This window comes from Rattus norvegicus, chromosome 11 (assembly GCF_036323735.1).
Source record: "Rattus norvegicus strain BN/NHsdMcwi chromosome 11, GRCr8, whole genome shotgun sequence".
Lineage (NCBI taxonomy): Eukaryota > Metazoa > Chordata > Mammalia > Rodentia > Muridae > Rattus > Rattus norvegicus.
In genome coordinates this window covers 41,417,921-41,437,893 of record NC_086029.1, presented here as the reverse complement: position 1 = coordinate 41,437,893, position 19,973 = coordinate 41,417,921, and the positions used below count along the sequence as shown (strand labels likewise).

At 39.1% G+C, this 19,973-nt stretch overlaps 2 protein-coding genes across 2 annotated transcripts; both read left to right on the top strand.

Annotated features, from left to right (window-relative positions):
- Positions 1 to 3,116: 3,116 nt before the first annotated feature.
- On the top strand, positions 3,117 to 4,162 carry LOC100912272 (keratin-associated protein 26-1-like). Its single transcript, XM_039088729.2, has one exon. It carries the CDS (start codon positions 3,605 to 3,607, stop codon positions 4,160 to 4,162), a length of 558 nt encoding a protein of 185 aa, XP_038944657.1. The 5' UTR covers positions 3,117 to 3,604.
- Positions 4,163 to 17,104: 12,942 nt separating this feature from the next.
- On the top strand, positions 17,105 to 19,655 carry Krtap24-1 (keratin associated protein 24-1). Its single transcript, XM_003751011.6, has one exon. It carries the CDS (start codon positions 18,139 to 18,141, stop codon positions 18,883 to 18,885), a length of 747 nt encoding a protein of 248 aa, XP_003751059.1. The 5' UTR covers positions 17,105 to 18,138; the 3' UTR covers positions 18,886 to 19,655.
- Positions 19,656 to 19,973: the final 318 nt, after the last annotated feature.

The following is a 19,973-nucleotide window of genomic DNA, read 5'->3' as shown; positions in this document are numbered from 1 at the left end:
CTCATCCTACACCTAGACGTGAGTCTATCAAAGCCAAAGCAGAAATCATGGCGATGCCAAAGTTATGTAGGAAAACCATTAAAACAGCAAGGTTAACTCTGCTTACAGAGATGAAAGAAATATATTCATAGTAAGTAAAGGTATAAAAGGTAAAAAGAGAGACCTGGATCAACCTTTCATGACTAAAATTACAATGACTGAGAGAGGGAAAAGGCTAGGTCACATCAACAGATGTAGACATTGGGGAGGAAAGGACTGATACATTACAGACATAGAAAAATTACATCCAGACAGAAAAATAACAGGGAAGGATAAATTCATTAATAGAGGAATCTACTAGCTTTCCAGATTTTTGTCATAAAATTCAAATAAGGCTGTAGTGAGTGGTAGAAGAGTACATTCTTCTCACCTGGTATCACTGGCTATGAACACACACACACACACACACACACACACACACACACACACACACACACACACCCTGCCCCACCTCTCCAGTCTGTTTAAACCATGTCATCTTGTTTCCTCTGATCCTCTGGGAATTAGGACCCCATGTGACTGCTATCCCTGCTGTAACCTGCCCACTAACCATCTACCCAGAGGCTGGATATAGCATGCCATTGCCCTCCCATGAATAGAGTTAAAGACACCAGACTTTCAAGGTTATTAATACCATAGAGTCAAGTGGACCACGTGGGCCTTCTCCACACCAGACCCTGTGTTTGTTCTTCTATACTCTTCTTTATTTTGGTTCTAAAAACCATGAATATTTTCAAAGAAAGTAAATGTAGCCTCAACAAATCATATACATAAACCTCTATATCTGATCTCCAAATCTTATACATAAACCCCTATGTCTGTCTCAATCAATACACACAAAGCAAATTCAGCTTCATGAAAGTGGACTGAGAAGGCAGTGAGAACTAAGAAGAGTTTCTGTTTGTTTGTTTTCTGTTTTCGGACTCCAGCACTTATATTGAGTTGAAGGGACAGACTAACACTTCATTTTGATATTTAGAAAACAGGTTTTCTAGATAAATATGATATACTTACAAATACAGCACATCATAGGTAATTCCCCATTATTTACTCCATCAAACATACACACGTGTACTCAGTGAATGACAAAAGGGGTTACTTTACCTTATTAACAGTAGTACCCAGCTAATGATGCCACAGGTCTCTGATGGTGGATATAGCTATGAACTGTGGCGATCCAAGATATTCCTTATCCAACACGACAGCAGTATAACTTCATGTTTAGTTAATTACTGATAAATTCAGCAAGCAAATTGACATCACACATGGAGAAATAAGTTAAATAAATCTGGAGATTTAACTTATTTGTGGTTTACATATTAGACGATGTTACGGAATCAGAAAATATGTGCTGTTTATGGTGACTGTTTTCTAGATGAAACTGTCAGTTGACAACTGGGGTGGAAAAAAAGAGAATATCTCCCGTTCTAGTTGAGACTCTATTGATAACCTACGGCTGCTCTTAGGATGAGAGGCAGTCCTTTTTAGGGATTCATATCCAGGGAATCTACACATGCTCAGTAGATCCGTTTATAGCCATGCCTGTACAGGCAGCAATAAGTGTAGTTAGGCTAGTAGCTTTAAAAACAAGGGACATTGAGTTGGGACCAAAGTGGGGGTGGGAAGATAGGAATCATAGTGGAGGGGAGAGATTGCGGACTGGACTTAATCGTAATCATAATATACATGAATGAGATTTCAAGCTCCACTGCAGGAAATACAAGGTGAGCTGTGGGTTAGCCATCTCCTTATTCAATAAAGAGAATTATAACCTGACTCACTCCATTTTGGTTTATTCAAGAATCATAAAAACGTGTTTATAGTGATCCCAGTATTAAAGGGATTTACATAAACGTGACTGTTGAAACACACACCCAGGGCAGATGTAAACTCAGTGCTAGTATGGATGTTTCCTGATGTCGCAAATAGAAAGAAAAAAAATGCCTTTACAGTTGCTAAACCCTAGTGAGTGAGTCCAAAGGCATGTTTAGAATTCCCAACAAGTCACCTATGAGCGTTCAGGTGGCAAAGGAATGGGCTTCCTTCATAAAAAAGAAGACTCTCTGCCTTCAAACTGATGTGTTACCATAGGTATCTGTGGCAAAAATAAATTTAAAAAGTAAAATAAAAATAAAAAGAATCTTAGAACAAGGCCCAGTGCTGACTGCGTGCTGGCTACATTGGATTACCGTGTGTTTCAGGTCAACCTTATAATCAAGTCTGTTGAGGATTTTCTGGGTAGATAATGACCCAGATGTTCCACCAATTTTATCTCATTAAGCCTGGAATACACTGGTGAGCCTGTATGAAATGTGCTCGCGTTTTTAAATGCGAGAATTTGATCTTCAAAACATTTCGTCTGAGAATAAAGTAATAGAATAGTAGCCAATGCGTAAGTCCTGGTTACAGATTTTCTGGCCAAAAATGAAATATGGGGCAAAGAAAACTGTCCAGGGTCTATTATTTTCTCAGTCCAACTGGTACCCCTAAGAGTGTGTACCCAGAGACACATGATGTAAACAAGCACTCTCATGAAACAAAACTCTTCAAGGAACACGGAGAGGCCATTTACCTAAATGGCATGGCCTAGATAGATGTGTAGAGAACAGTGACCTTGCTAAGCTACAACCATGATTTTGTTTGGCTGAATAAACTGGGAATTTTTACTTCCTTTCCAACCTCACAGAGCTCTAAATGACTGTCAGGGAAAAGAAACTAAGCAACATAGGAAACACAAGTTATTTAAAAATATTTTGTGTTTGAGAAAAATACTCTTTGTCAAATTATAGAAACATTGGCTGGGAATATACCACACATTTTATTTAGCACACCATTTGGAAACTCACACAGGTAAGTACCAAAGGAGACATGGCTTTCTTTGTACACAACATCTGTCAAAAGATGTATGCTAACACCTCCAGTTTCATTCCAATAAAAGATAGAAGAGTGACACACGCTCTTTGGGTGTGGATCTTCATTAAAAAGTAGTATTTCCAGGTCACAGTTCCTTACTGGGAAGGATACACTTGAAAGCAATGTCTAAATTAGGCTTCCCAGAAGTGGAGTGGATTCCCAACTCAGGTTAAGTCTCCAAAGAAGTGTTACTTGTCTCAGATCAATTTTCTCAATATTTATCACTTTTTCCAATGTGTTACTAATACGTTAACCATTCTGGTATATACAATTTTATTTAATTCCTATGTGGCTTTCCATAAATTCTCACCGATTACACCAAAGCATTAGTGGGTTTTTGACAGTAACTTCAAGAAACTGTTAAGACTGTTAAGGGAAAATCACTTCTGATGAGAACTTGAATAAGAAGGACCAGATTGACTTAGAAATGGCAGTCATTTGAAAGAGGATGTATCTTTTATGAGTTAGTGGGAGGACTGCTTAGTAGGCAACTGGATGACATTCTAGTGAGATGCCAGGAGGGAGGACTATAGAGAGAACCAACACCCAGCACCAAGGTATATAAAGAAGTCTAACCTGTAACAAGCACACTTCAGCAACGTGTTCTCTGCAGTTTAATCAAGGCCCGGTTGTCTATCTCTCTATCCCTATAATGTCTAATAACTTTTGCTCAGAAATCCACAGGTCTCCTTCTTGTAGGAACTCTAGTCATGTTCCTGTCACCTCACCTGTCACCAGTGGTCTCTGCTCCACTGAGACCAGGGGGAGAGATGCTCCTTGCTCTCCTACTAGCAGCCTGGGCAGCAACACACCACAAGACAACTGTCAAGAGCCCTGCGGTGAACCCAGCAGTTGCCAGTCAACGAGCTGCAACAGGAGCACTAGCAGACCTTCAGTCTGTTCTCCGACTACTTCAGGAGTATCTGGATCCCAGGAAGGAACTAGCTGTCTTCCCAACACGTCCCGCCATTCCAGCCTTGGCCGTGCAACGTTCTGTAGACAGCCTATGAGTTGCTACGTTCCAAGTTACCTGTCTAATGGATGTCAACCCTTGGGCTATCTGACCTATGGCTGTCCACCACTGAGAAACCTGACCTACGGATGTCGGCCTTTCAGCTGCCTGCCTGGCTGCTACGGGCCCACGAGCTGTAATTACAGCAGCTTTCAACCCTACTCCTCTTCCTTGAGTGGTTGGCGTTATCCTTACTGAAGAAAACCAAGAAGATCTGAAACAACTTCGTGCTTCTGGCTTTGAGAAAGATCAGCCAGCATCACCACAGGGAGGTCTTTTGTTCTGTGGGGCTACATTGTGTGTGTGCTGATTGTCTAGTAATTCTCTTCAACTGAACGTCTGGGCGCTTTGGGGGTGTGTATCACTTAGTTCAGTATATTTGCAGAGCTTGACGTACTGTTTTGCTTCCAGAAAATGCTGTTCTTCTGCTCTCATCACAATTAAATCGTGGCTTCGAATTAGAATCATGCTTATCACGTGCCGTTATTTACATGGGTTTAACTTGCCCCAGTTTTCTCCTTAGAAACTATTAGCATGGGCTCCTTTAAGGGACACCGATGATTCTTTGGGATTAACTATGAAGAATATTAAAAGAACTTCTAGAAGTATTTTTTATGATTTATGTAAAAGAAATATTTTTAAATGTTTTTAAAAGAGATCTGTTAAAACTATGACGGTAAGGGCCAGCAAAATGGCTCCGTAGGTAAAGGGGCTTGTTGTGTGATATTTGCTATGAATTAGGTTCAGGTTCTGAAACCTTCAAAAGAGTGGAAGGAAAAAGCCAACTTCATAAAATTGTCCTCTGACCTTCACACAAATGGTGTGCATCAACAGACATTTAATCACACACACACACAAACACACACACACACACACAGAGAGAGAGAGAGAGAGAGAGAGAGAGAGAGAGAGAGAGAGAGAGAGACAGGGAGACAGAGAGACAGGGAGACAGGGAGACAGAGAGAGGGGTGGAGGGAAGGAAGGGGAAGGGAGGGAGGGAAGGAAGGAGAGAGAGAGAGAGGGAGAAGGGGGGGAGGGGAATGAGAGAGGTATGTGCCATGTGTCTGCACTTGGAATCTGATATTAAGATACTTCAAGAAGCAGGGAATTTCATTTTGGTAGGATGATTATAGGAAGTTTAGCTTTTGAATATGTAAGTCCACAGATTTATACTGGCTTAAAGTCACTACAAATGTATTAGCTTGAATTTTGCCAAGCTCATGTCCTGACATCACTGCCAGAGCCCAGCAGGATGCTCACACAGATGTTTAAAGAGTATTTGACAGAGATGTCACTGTGATGTGGCTATCAAGAGGTCCAACTAGGAATGTCCCCTGCAGCTTAGTCAGCATGGGACTCATCACCTTAGCTTTGCCTGTCTGGCAGACAGGCACTTGCAGCTGATGTAATTCTCTAAGTCCAAAACCACCAAAACAAAAACAAACATAAAAACCCAAAAAAACAAAAACAGGAATATAAAATTTATTCAACATGCAACAATCTTACATGGAGACTCACCTTAGACAGAATTAAGAGGATCAAAGAATCCAAAACCAAACCAAAACCCCCAAAATGCTCAGTCACTAACACTCACTGAAACATTAATTATGTCTCAGATCTGATGAATGTGAACACAGTAATATTTTGCGAGGCCCATACACTTAATACTCTTGCTTTGGTTTAATAAATCTCAGATATTTAGTGTCATTTTGGAGATGTACAGTAAAGGCAGACCATAGTTCTTATGATTAAAATAACATTTTTTCAATTGCTAATTTTTCAGTTGTTCATTTCAACTTGAAACTTTCATATCTTTATAAAATAATCATTTGCCAAATCAAGGTGATACATCCAACCAGGGGTTATGACTTGGTTTTTATAATTATCAGCCTACATTTGCTTTTCTATCAGGATCATAGAGGATGAATCCTCTAGGGAGGGTCTTCTTGAGCATTTCCACACTGACAGTACTCTGTTAAACTCTTTTACTAAAACAAAGTCATCATATTTTTATAAGCAAAATGGCATGCATTTGAAATATTTAAGCAAATTGTCTGGTATATCTATCTATGTATCCACCTATTTCTATACTTAAGATGTTTCCTCATACATTAAATAGAAAGACAAATGATATATATACATATATATACATATATATATATATGATAGTGTCAGCATATATTTGAAAATCAATGTCATGCTTAATTATTTAATTTTCAAATATTTAATTGAGCTCTATACTAGACTGTACCAAAAATTATAGAGCAATAATGTGACATTAGAACCTTGGATTACACACTTCTGATGCATAGTCTTTAGATTTTTAATTTTATTTTTAGTTATTTGTTATATTGTGCCCATGTGGTGTCTTCTGGTTTGAGTACAGTGACGGCAGACACCAAAAAGGAATATAAAATGCCCTAAAGCTGGAGTTACAGGACTTTGTGAGTTGCCTGTCATGGGTGACAGGAACTGAACTCAGGTCCTCTACAGGACAAGCAAGTGCTCTTAATCACTGAGCCATCTCTCCACCTCCCCGTATAACTGGTGCATAACACTTAATTGACACTAACCTCAATCTTTTTCATGAATTGGAAAGTAGTTGCTTCTGTATTACTGACACAGAAATAGGTTCAATGAGATGAATCCTCTGTCACAGATCATTACTAGTGCTCAAAAGAATCTCATTTCCAATTCAAAACAGTTTATTGATATTGTAATATGTAGCTGAATTATAATGTCCTTCTATTAACAGAAACAGATAGACAAGTGAATTATGATTAGTCTTCCAAGAAATGTTTTAAAGGGGTAAATATTAAAAAGAAACAAGAATGAGAATTGGAACTTAATGTAAGTGGGTGACCCCTGTCTACATGAACGAAATCATGCTTTGTCACTAGAGAAAATGAGTCACAAATTTTATAATCCACACATTTGAAACACTGATCATTCATTACTACAAATTTGTGTTATAGGGAAGCACAACTGTGTAATAAATAAAACCGTGGGATATTTTTCTAATATGAAATAACCCAAGTATTGGAACAACTGTTTCAAAAAGCTGTAGTCACTGTGTATAATTTTCAAATATTCGACTCTCTTCACACTTAAGCTAACAAAAGTAAGCACTCACATCAATTAGCTTAGTTTTAAGTTCCAATCAGTAGACAATGTTGAATAGGTATTTTATAAGATGTTTCTCTACTAGATATATTGACACATGCCTGTAATTGCAGGTGCTGAACATGGAGGATCACAGGCTAAGGCCAAACTGAGACAAATAGTGAAACCCTATGAAGGATAGAAGATGACGAGATGGGAAACCAGGTGTCCATTATCAATGCCATGTGTAAACAATGCTTGTTGAATAACATGTGGTTTTAATTAGGCATTATGAGAGGGACAATTGAGTTCATTTATAAAGAATATAAAAGGTATTCAGAGGGGCTACAAATGAGTTCGAATACAATATAGCATGTCATCTGAACAGTATCGTCCTGAGGACTGAAAAATGGAAATAAACAAGTTGAGGAAAGAATGGGAAGATTCGATGAACAAAGACAGGAAGCTGGAGGTACTGGGATCACTGAAATAAAAAGAAAAAGACCCTGATAAATTCAAAAGACTGGGAGATGATTAGCTGGCTAAAGTGTTGAGGGTCAAAGAGTATAAACTGAGAAGAGATTTTAGAGATAGATTAGGCAGCAAATGTTAAAGTCAATATAAACAAGGGAGTGCATAAAGGAAAGAATTTGAACACTAGGCAAGAACAGCTTGACATGGTAAACAGGGGCTCTTGTAAGTAAGCTGTATAGTTGTTAGACTGAGGATGTATAGGGACTCCAAGTGAACCTGAGGGGAAGGTGAAGGCATGTTAGGCAGTGCTCGGGCCAGTGTCAACATTTGCTTGTTATTCATGAACGGTAAGAGAAACAAAAGAATCAATGGCAACACTGACTGTTTACCTTGAGAAACTAGCTAAATAATTTTCAACTCATCAAGTAGGAGAACTATAGTCTTGTAAGTCTGATAAGTAAAAAGTGAACTGCATTTTCGATAAGAAGTTTAAAAGGGTAATAAAAGTAAACCCAAGTATGTTGGTGCATGCCTGTGGTTCCAACATCAGGGAAGTTGGAAAGTCTGGGGACAGGGTGGTCATTGAATGCATTGTCAGTTGACGGTAACATCCTCTATCAATAAAACATAGAAACAAATAATTTGAGACAAACCAATACAGGAAAATATCATGTAGGAAATATGGAATTTAAAATAAAATCAGTTGTTAAAAGTTCATTGTATTTATTGAGTCTTTATAATACGATGTAGATAGCCTAGCCTGCTCAAAGAAATGCCGATGAGAGATGCTATTAAGAGCAGCGCATTGCCTACTGTCTCGATGGGGTACTCTTTACAAGTAGGCTTTGGGGGGCTGTCTGGGTGCAACAGCTAGTGAGCAAATTTCTACAGAAGAAAGAACACACAGAAGGAAAGAAAACCGGATAAACAGGAGCCTTTAACTTCCTGGGTTGGCACTATTCTCTGTGGCACTTATTGAAATTATTGCATGTTTGACCATGAGGATATGCGGGATATTGTCATATCAACTCTTTACATGTTTGTTCTAGTCCTGGAGGATAAGAAAACAACAAAACCAAGACAATTTTAAATAAATATGTTGGGAATAATGTGGAGAAAAATACACCTGAGGATTTCTTCTGAATGAGGAATTGGTGAACACTGAAGCCTTTGGGGAGGGGAGGTTGCAAATTCCTGAGAGTGTATTGTATACTTGAAGAGGTCCTGGAGCTCTTGGGTCTCCCTCTCACGTTCTCTTTCTGGTCATGAATTCAGTATCTTTATTCCATTTTTTTTTTCAGCAGGTTGTTCTACCCAACATCCAAAAGCAATGAAGTTTTGGAGAGACCCTTCCAAAACTGTGAGCCAAAGCAACCCTTTTATCTGTAGTTTGTTTATCCAAAGTATTTATTCCAGTGCTAGAGAGTTAGCCCAGAAGGGGGAGTTAGCAGCACACACACGGTGAGGCTAAAAAGGTCTAGGAAATTCCAAACATGAAAAATTGTGAAAAATTGTGAAAAATCGTGAAAAATCAGAAAATATAGAAAAGGATAGATAAGTCATAAAGAATAAATAAATAAAACCACACTTTGGTACCAGATACTGAAGCTCTTACGATGCTGGATGGTAGTGTGGAGTTATTGTGCAGAAGTAACAGAAATTTTGTGTGTGAAGAAACTTAACTAAAATACAGAGGATGGTTCAGACTTACTCAAATAAGATTTACTATGCTAACTTTATGAGAAAATGATAGTATTTCATTGTCAGATGCAGCTTTCATTTTTCTACATTATTTCCAGCAATCATCTCTAACAATGGACATAGCAACAAATTCATTTTAACTTCATGCTACTGTCCAGGCAACTACTCAGGGGTGATTTACACATGAAAATAACTGGTCACTATGGAGATTGAAAGGAATTGTAAATGCAAATAAAAGTGATAAATTAGGACACATTGAGTCAATCCTCTGTTGTATCAAGATGTGATAAGTTGATCGGTAATATCCATCTTCTTGAAGTTCTATATGCTCAATCCAATTACTGATGATTAATGGTGGGAGTCAACTTAGTTTTACACTCTTGCTCGCCGCTCTGGGGTCCTACTTACCTGATACGTTACAATAGCAGTGGTATAGAGACCAAATTTTTGCAGTGGTCTACAATGAAAATGTTGATAGCTTGCCTACTTCCATGCAGAAGAAGAGATCTCATAGGCCACTTGCTTTCAAACCACAAAGAATGATAACCTGAACAAAATCTAGAAATAAGTTACAAGGTCTTCAGGCTAAGCACGCATACAACCTTCTTCAGAAATGAGTTATGAAGGTGAGAAAAAGAATCTTTTGAAAGTACATAAGAATCTGAAAAACGTCCATTTTATCAAGAGTCCTTGAAGTTCTTATGTGGGAAGATGTCAGAAAGACTTGGAAAACTCATGTCAACCCCTAGTGCCTTCAATCTCTTCTTTGATTTTCTACCAATAATAGACCACACACTGATGTGAGTTGATCTGAGATGGAAAAAAATGTGTTCTCTAAGAACACTGACTCCAATATTTCAAGTATAAAATGTCAAACAATCCTTGCATTATCAGAAACCAAAAAGGATTGAAACCCAAAAAAGGTAGCCCAGCAATTCCTGTTGGCACCGTATGCCATTCTTTTAAACATAAACATATGAATGGTCATTAAAATGTGCCTTTCCTGTGCGTGTCACTGTCTGCTTCTGTATGTGCTCCCATGACAAAAAAAAAGAACTCCACATCCTAAAATCACAGGGGCTCCGGGAACAAGTTTTAGTTTATTTCTAAAAGGTGAGTGGTATCTCATTTCCCATCTCTTCAGTGGAAAATTTTAAAAAAGCAATAGGACTTACATATAATAATGAAAATAGTGTATAAAGCAAATATCTCTTGCATGGTATTCTAAGATGTTGAATGGCTGCTTGAAATATCTAAATTTATATTGCTCCTCATGAAACACATCTTTGATCCACTTGTATAAGCTGGATAAGAGGTATTTTTGATTTTGGAACATATCCAGAAAAGAGATATTTGTAAATATTAACTTGTGTGAATGGATATATGTGTGTGTGTGTGTGTGTATGTGTGTGTATGTATATGTATATATGTGTATTTATGTATATGTATGTGTATATATGTATATATATATTATTTTCACTATTCAATATTCAGACATATGCTAGCACTTTTTCAAGTCTCTGTAAATCAAACTCAATTTTTAAATATTACAATGTTGTCAAAGTAGAATTCTTTAAAATGTCCTCAAAGATGCTTTGTTGTCAAGGTAAATATATAAAGAATAACATCCCGCAGCTTCTCAGCTGAGTATGAAAGTAAAAGCAAGGTATGATATCTTATTTCTAGAGAATTCTATAAATTTGAACCTGCAAACCCCATTTTAAGATGCCAACACTTCGTAGGAGAACACCAAGGTCAGAAGTTTTGAGAGAGGCGAACCATGACTTGATAAGTATGACATCATTCAAATGAACGGATTTAGGCAAGCGTTATTGTTGATGGCGACGGAAGCAAAACAGGTATAATGTACAGATGACAGGTGATAAGATGACAGGTCTCAAGCCTGATAAGAAAACAATTAAGATTGTACACATAGGGAAGATACAAAGTGGATTTGCATCATTCGTGAGTGGAGGGATATCTTCACAAGCCGAGCTACAGTGAACTAACGAAGTGTTGTGATGTGAACGGATGAATGATAAACACAAAGGGTGCCTCCACCAAGACAAATGCAAACTCTCATCTGGTCCTTACAGTCTTAGGGCTGCTGCTCCGTTCCTCTTACTCAATGTCCGATCTGACGCTGTCAGGCTCGTAAGCCTTCCCAATATTCTGTAAACTATAGCCCACTCTTTTAGGAGTGCTTGCCATCTTCCTATCACCTTATCCACTGCACTTCTTGCTGTTGCCGTGGTGATGCACTGTGTTTGACCTGTCAGTGCTGAGCTTGGCTCTCAGACAACTGCCCACTCTCTTAATGTAAAACCTTCCAGATACCAGTCATCCAGCTGTGTGTTGAGTCCAAATGCTCTTGTTACCTTTCTAATCCTTACTGTGTCTCCAAACCCTACTGGGAAACTCGCTCATCAATTCTTACCTTTGAAACCCCTGCCAACCATAAAGGCCTCACGTATGCCAGGTTCTTCATTAAGGAGTTTCCATCCCAAATCCGTCTATCATCACTTCTAGCTTCTGGGCTTTGTCTCCCATCACCACCGCTCTTTAAAGTCTCTGTCCTGCATGGCCATCATTTGAGCTATCTTTCCTGTGGCTGTTCACCTCTCTGCTAATGTTTCTTAAACATCATTGCAGGCCTGGATATGAGTTTTCAACCCTTTTCCCACATACATAGCACTTTCCCTCCAGCCTGTTTCTCCCTTGGGGTTCGTTAAGCTCCTTTAATTAGATCCCACTGCGTTGCTGTGCCAGGATCTTGTCTGTAGCTTGGTAGGTATATTTAATCTTTAGGTTGCCAAGGGTCTTTTTTTTAAGACTGAAGGATAAGGGTGCTGGTCATCCACTTGCTGTTGTCTCTGATGTAATTCCAAGTGAAATTAATTATCTGTTTCTTCACCAGGAATGTCTTTGCTATTAAGGCTCCTCCATTTCGGTGTCATTAATCTGTCCTCGCACAGAAATAAAGCTTTCTATGTTTGAATAGACTTGTGACAAATTATATGAAAGCCACTGTTATGTATAATCTTCAAAGAACTCAAGATGTTCTTGGTTTGTTAAAATTATAAGTAAAAGAAAGACAAGTATCTAGGTGTATGCTTTCAAGAACCTTTCAAAGTGGAGGTGGGATTCTATGTAAGTGCTAAACACATCTCTGTATTTCTAGCAATTAGTAAGCAAGTAAGGATATTCTTTCATCAGAACAGACCATGTTATGCCACAATAATGAGAAATTGCAATGTTCCAGATGCTTCAACTTGAAATGGTCTGTCATTTATACGTCACAATCATCTCCCCAGCTTCAAGATTCTTCCTCATCCTGGGACCCTAGTGGAATTTCCTGGTGGAATTCTCAATGTCTCAAATATTACCACCAGCAGCATATGGAAAACATCATCAAAGTAGCTAGTTGACATTCTATATTTTTTCAAAGTTGGCATTAGACAGTGAAAGTTACAATGTCTATGCTAACAGTGTAAATCCCAGAGGACTGCGTGAATTTTAGTTCTAGACGGTTGAAGACACCCCACTCCCTTTTGTCTTAAAATCAACTTCTGAGGCCATCTGTGCTGCTCTTCATGGGTCCTTGCACAACGTGGGCCGCTGTTACCTGAAACCTATTTTTCCCTCAGATGAACATATATAAAACTCACCGTTTAATTCAGTTCTTCCATGCGCTCAGTTGGGAACTTGTTTTGTTTTTTCCTTTTCATTAACTACTTATATCACAGTAGTTGTAATTGCTAAATGTAGGTCATTCAAACAGCTCTACCATCAATAATAATAACCTCCTGACACATATGCTCAATATTCTATTTTTTTAATAGGGAAATTCAAATAGGCAAACAACTCGCTCAAAGGCTCACTTAAGTAAGACTGCGAAAAGTTTTCTTTATCATTTGCATTATCTGCGGTTTCCCACAGTCAGGTCATGACTCACTTGGGAGCCACTATGAAGCTGCTAATAACTTGATGATCGTGATGTGGTCTGCACCTCTAAAACTGCCAGGTCTAAATTGCAAATATAACTAGTTTCTTTCTGCAAGAACCTCTACATGCCCTCTCATTGGAGGCTGGTTAACTTTAAGGGGATGTACCCTTATGACCTCCTTGAGGGTTGTACTGTGCGTAGACATAAAGATTGCCATCGACATATTCATTTCCTGAAATTTGGCTCTCTAGGCTCAACAGACAACTTACAGCAAGTTATTTAGTTGAGAACTAATTTTGCATCATTTTTCTCTTCTCTTTGCTGCATCCCTTTTTCTCCTTTCTACCAATCATCTATCTATCTATTTATCTATCTATCTACCTACCTACCTACCTATCTATCTATCCATCTATCTATCTACTCTTACAGAATACATTGAGAAAATGCAATACCTATAACAAAAGTAGTACTATTTAGCAAGGATATTAACAAATGCTATCAGTCGATGATAACCATCAAACAAAACACCAAATAAAAACCATGCATTGCTTATATTCTTATTACATCTTATCCTCATAGTCACCCACAAATAAAATACAATACAACTTCATTTTAAGGAAGAGGCTGTTCAATTCCAGGGCACTTGGTAGTTATCTGGGCAACAGAAGTATAATCTCACAAACTGGACTATTGAAATCTTATTCAAAGCAATTATGTCTAAAACCTCCCAGGATGCCTAATGTAGAAGACACAGGAGAAGTGAGTGGTAATTTAGTGACCCACTGCCAAGCAAGTTACTTTTCTCTACTACCTAAGGGAGGTTTTGTTTTTTCATTTAACATTGAGAGGATTGTTATCATGTTATATCTATGCATCATGACATTAAAAATGACAATAATTTTATTAGTTTACTTACTGAATAGAACAATAGAAAACCATAAAGAAAAATAGCCATGTTTAACTAACATATGCCTTTTCCTAGTATTTGTTATCTCCTCTGTCTGCTGCAAATTCTGGCAAAGTATGAACTGCTAACTCTGGGTTTATTAGAGAAAGTACTGAAGTATTCAGGAGGAAATTGTCCAAGGTTAACCACTAATAAAGAAATGCTACATAATAATAAATTCATAGCTCATTAATGAGTGGCCCTGACTGTACATCCCAGAGCGGTTAATTCTTAATAAACCTGCTTTATGTTGTATACTTTGTTTCTTTCTCTGAAAAGTTAAACATGAATCAAATTCAAACCTGTGTCTCTCTATTCAGTTGCACTTCTTCCCCTAAATTTTGGTTTTTCTTTTTTTTTTTTTTTTGTTCTTTTTTTTTTCGGAGCTGGGGACTGAACCCAGGGCCTTGCGCTTCCTAGGCAAGCGCTCTACCACTGAGCTAAATCCCCAACCCCAATTTTGGTTTTTCTTATCGGCCCTTGAGCTTCTGGACACTAATGATAAGTCAGCCCTCAATGTAAAGACACGAGGGCATTATCTAGAGCACTGCTGTTAGACGTGAGCACTGCGTTCATGCCTACAGTTCAGTTTCTAAGCAAGTATGGTTTTGTAGGCAGCTTTGCTAGTTAAATCATGAGACTGCTGCTTTAGCCAATAGCACCTTAGGAAGCAGATTTCAGTACAGTTAAGGAAAGGAAAGATTTGATTTTCCATGACTCGGAGACTAGAAAGCATCCAACATTCTTTTCTTTAACGGCTACTAAATGCAACTTTAATTTTCTTTGTTCTGTTTTACCCTAAAGGATTTTAACCTTTGGGGGAAAATAGGAAAGGATCCCATAACTCTGTTTTAATGAGTTGAAAAGACTGTCCTGGCTCATTAAAGGAAGTGTTTTTCTGACTCCTTGGATGATGTATTTCTTTTGGCTGATGGCTAAGGAAGTTTATTCCTTGCGCCTTATTATTGCCCTGGTTATGAAGTGGCAATGCTACAGACCCAGAAAGACCATCGGATTCAGCTGTGTCTCCTAATAGAGTATTCATTTTCTCTGACTGCTGCAGCAAATTACCACACACTTTGGAGCTTAAAATAATAGAAATTTATTCTCTTCGGGCTCTGGAGGTTAAAAGTGTAAAATCAGTCTCAAATTTACATGTTGACCCAAAAATCAAGGTGTCAGCAAGGCCCATTCCTAATGGGTCTAGTAGAAACTCAGACCCTTCCTCTCTATCTTTTAAAGGTGGTTGGAGATGCTTAGTGTGGGGCCAATGCATTCTAAATCATCTCTGTTGCCACTTTGAATACCACTGTGTGTGTGTGTGTGTGTGTGTGTGTGTGTGTCCCCTCCTTTGCTTCCTCTGTCTCTCAGTCACTCTCTTCCTCTGATAAAGAAGCCTATGACCGCACCAGATTTGTCTTAATGAATCTACCTCAAGAGTTAATTTATTCATATCTGTGATACTGCTTTTACATCATCCGGTGGTAATTACAGGTTCCCAGGGGTTTAGATGTAGGACTTTTGGAGTGTGTAGGTAATGGGCACCAATAAAATAAATAGTAAACATAGGGGAATCGAATAAAGGGATGGCACCTTCAGTGATAAAATGAAATTGATTGACGATTATGAGTCCCCAAAGCTTTCAGAGGACAGTGTCCCACAAACAACAAAAGTCTTTATCTTGGGAGCAAGCCTGCTGGTTGTATGACTGATATCTGCTCAATGTCTTGCAATGATGGAGACTGTGAAGAGAAAACAACCCTGTAAAGGCACTGCATTCATGAAACAGTGAAGAGGATGAGGACCGGGAGCCTTTGTGTGTTTCTGAGAAGGAAAGAAATCACAAAAGCAACGAGTTGAGGGAACATGCCCTTGAGATCCCTGCTATTTCACTATTTGTGACACTCTATCTAAACTCAGCCCATTCCAAAGTCCCAGGCATTGAATACTTCTTACAGTACTTGATGCTCTACGAGGTATTTCATGAGTGATAGCATTTCAAATGCTTTTTACTGAGCGCAAGGCTGAAGATGGAGCGAGGTGCCTTCGCTGTTCATTTGCCCGCCCATCCTGTTCTTTCCAGCGCCCTGGAGCCTGACGTGAGAGAGTCGTGTTGGGCATCACATACACTGAGATAGAAACGATGCAGTGAACATTAGTGTGGCCCTGCCCAAAGACAGCACACAGATCCCCACCCCCTCAAACAAGAAGGCATGGACGTGAGAGACAGCCACAGATGTATGTGAGAGTGTGGAAGGGGAAGGGAGAAATGGCATAATTGTAATTAAAAAATAAAAATATCACAGAATCATAAAAGTAATGTAAAATGCAGAATGTGGTAACGAATGAGAGAGAAAGAGAATGACTTAAGGCTCTACCAGAGTCTAAACGATACACCAGGATTCAGTTACTTAAACGCCAGCTGCCTTATATATCTCATTCCTCCTATATTATATTGCCCATTCTAACTTATACACACAGTATCCTAGAATGCTCCATAGCCAACTAATGTGACTCTTCTCCCCTGAAAGAAATTCTAGACAGGAACACAATACATGAAGGAGAGTGCTCATTGCCGTGTTCTATAATAAACACCAAGAAAGGTATTGATAAAAAAATACTCCTATATGTGTTTAGAGAATGCCTCTAGGTTTACATCAAAGAGAAAATTCAAAACCTAGATGAGAGGGCATGAAACAGTGACAAATACCTCATGGAGCCATGAGAACATGATGTCTTTTGACACCTGCCCCTGTAGCTTACCTTCTCTGGTCTGCATCGCTCTCGGCCTGAATGCATCATGGCCAATACACATGTTCTTTCTAATTTAGTAGAGAGACTGTAAGCCTGAAGTATAGTTCCTGTTTAAGAGAACACAGTCTCAGCTCTTCAGTTTAAATTAAAATCTTAAAAATTCCTTTAGCCTTACCTTAAGTGTGGAAGGCACTATTTACTACGTGTAGAGCCCGGGGCCACTGTGCAGATTATTCAAAGGAAGCCTCTCAACACAGTCATGACATTTTGTCACTATAGACTGGAAATAACTTCAGTCCCGGGATGCAATAAAAAGAACGTTCAAAGGAAAACGAGTGAAGGACAAGTAAATCCCATTTGCTGGAAAAATGCTCTACAGCTGAGAGTTCGGAAGCTTTACAGCATGGGCAAAGGTTACACATTGCATAATCTTAGTCAATTAAGAAACTACAAGGTTCACAAACTGGATTTGTTTGATAGTACATGAGGTAGAAACTCTTTAAGGAGATTCCAGGGAAGCTTTGGCTGCTTAGCAACCGCTGACCCCCAGGGACCAGTTCATTTTTAGTCTGGAATAATAGGTCATCAAATGCCACTGGGATTACTGTGAGCCTCACATATGGAATTTTCCAAACACATAGCTGAGAAGTTGTCACCAGCGTCTGGCCCAAAACGGGTATGTGGGTAACACATATTTTGGGGGGAAAAATGATCCATTTACTGCATGGGCCTCTTCCTTTTCGAGTGACAGTATTGAGACAGCAAAGCCATCCACCTTGTAAGAAAGTGTGATCCAATCTTGCAGCATTTCTCAGAGTACAAGAGTAGAAAAATATTGGCCCTTACTTTATTGAAATCTTGTGAACCTTTTAATAACCATGCTGTAGAATCCCGTGGAGACACTAACTCTTGTTAATTACTGATTGGCATATGAGAGTTTGCCTATTAACACTAAAATCACTATTCACTAAGGCTATGGTCTACAGAAGTTGACCGTTGGGTGATGGTCAGAGTAGTGATTATAGGTACTTTGAAGACTCAAAACAAACTTATTTTTGTATGAGCCTGAAGACAGTAGGAGCTGTGGCTAAACAATACAGTAATGAGATGGTATGCGTTATTGCATCAGACCAAGAGAAGGAAAAGAGTCTGGAGATGTTCCTCGCAATCACCAGGGAAGATATAAAGAGTCCTTCAGCTGCAGCCACGCCATAACCACGCAGGTGCCTCTTGCTTGCACTCCAGGGCTCCATGTCTCTTCGGGGCTATTCTCGCCTTTGCAGTGCCACGTCCCATAGAAATCACTGCTACATCCCTGTGACTCCTTCCATCGCTGTCTGCTCCGAGGATGTAAACCCTACCTTTGGACATTACTTACCCAGCAGCTACCAAGGCAATCTCTGGCTTCTGGACCATTGCCAAGACTCCTACTGTGAAGCACCTTGCTGTGACTCTCCCAGCTGTGTGCTCAAGACTTGCCCTGCAAGTTCTGATCCCACGGACTCCTGTGTGCCTTGCAAGTCCCCAACTGCAAATCAAGTTGTTAGTGACTGCAAAACTACCAACATCAGATGCAGACCCAGCTGCAGTCCCTGTCCTGGGACCAAAGGGTATGTATCCAACTGCACCACCGCTACTCGATTTGCATCTAAAGCCTGTCAGACTCTTCAAAATGGCTCCCGCTGCATAGAGCAATATAATTCCTTCCTCGGGAATCTTCAGGCCCCATACCACTGTATTCGGGGCAACAATGAGTACAGAAGCTATAGAAATTTTGGATTCATCACCAATGGCTTCTCTCCATCTTGTTACACTATCAGTAGCTACCATCCCCGAAGTTACCTAATGAGGTATTGCCAGTATCCAAATTATGGGTCTTCAAGTTTCCCATCACGGAGCTACCTATGTAGAAATTTTCGGTCTCTGAGCTGTATTCCCAGTACATTCCCACCTCTGAGGTACTTATGCAGCAGTAACAGACCTCTGAATTGCTACTGATTGACTTACAGCTCGCACAAGAGTTCCGACGAGGCTAATGGAGGACAGCAGGTTTTACTCTGTTCTGGGGTCTCTATTATTCTGCTCAATTGATTGATTCATCTCAGAAGGTTGTCAGACTAGCCTCCAGTGTAACCGTAGATCCAATTAACCACTCAGTAGTTTGTTCTTCTGTTAGTCTGATTCTGAGGGTAGTTTTAGTTCTAAAACTGACTAGAATAGACTCACTGAAGAGATTCCACATGAAGGACAATCATCGTCTTCCTTACTCTGGTTGTCACTTGTCTTGTGGCAATCCTCTACCCGGGTTGATGCCTGATTTCAACATAGTTTGGTTTTTTCAGATTTTTCCACTTTTCATCAGTAGTTTTGCTAACTGCCTAATGAGCATCTTGCCTGTAAAGGGAGAAATAAAATTACCTTAAACCTACTAAATGAAGCGACGTCTCCCTTTCCCTCATGACTGATTATAAGAAGGAGTTCATGTCAACAACAACCATAGCTACTAACGAGCGAGAAGACTTCAGCAATTGCCTCTTTCAAAGAAGACACAAAGCACAGGGTTGATTGACAGTTGACTCTTAGCCTCAACCCTTGGAAGAAATACTCAGAACTAAGTAAAGCATAGAAAGTATTTGACAAAAGAAAGACCAATGCTGTTGTACATTCTCCGAGACTCCTAGAATTCATCTACGTTCTGGACTCCTCTGTAATTCTGCTCTGTTGAATTGTGTCATTCTAGTTCTAGAAAATATCTAATAAACAATGTTCTATCCGGAATCCTTGGCTTCTCTTATGCTTCCTGACACATGTTCACTGATATTTTGTCTATATTGAGCACAGTAATATGCATACCACTGTTGATTTACAATTCAGTTTATAATCTAAATTAAAATTGTGAAGAAGGTTGAATATAAAATCCAGTTAGTTTGTTTTTGTTTTGTTTGTAGCACCTCCGATTTATTCACCTTGCAGTTTGTGATTGATTTTCTAATAAAGAAATTTGGTGAGAATGCATTTCAACCAATTTAATAACAAGTATATATTTCTGTGCATAATGTATATGACAATAAAATATAGGTACTATT

What these genes read in the sequence shown, in the direction of transcription:
- Krtap24-1 (XM_003751011.6), top strand. Translation starts at nt 18,139, where the DNA reads ATGTCTCTTCGGGGCTATTCTCGCCTTTGCAGTGCCACGTCCCATAGA.
- LOC100912272 (XM_039088729.2), top strand. Translation starts at nt 3,605, where the DNA reads ATGTCTAATAACTTTTGCTCAGAAATCCACAGGTCTCCTTCTTGTAGG.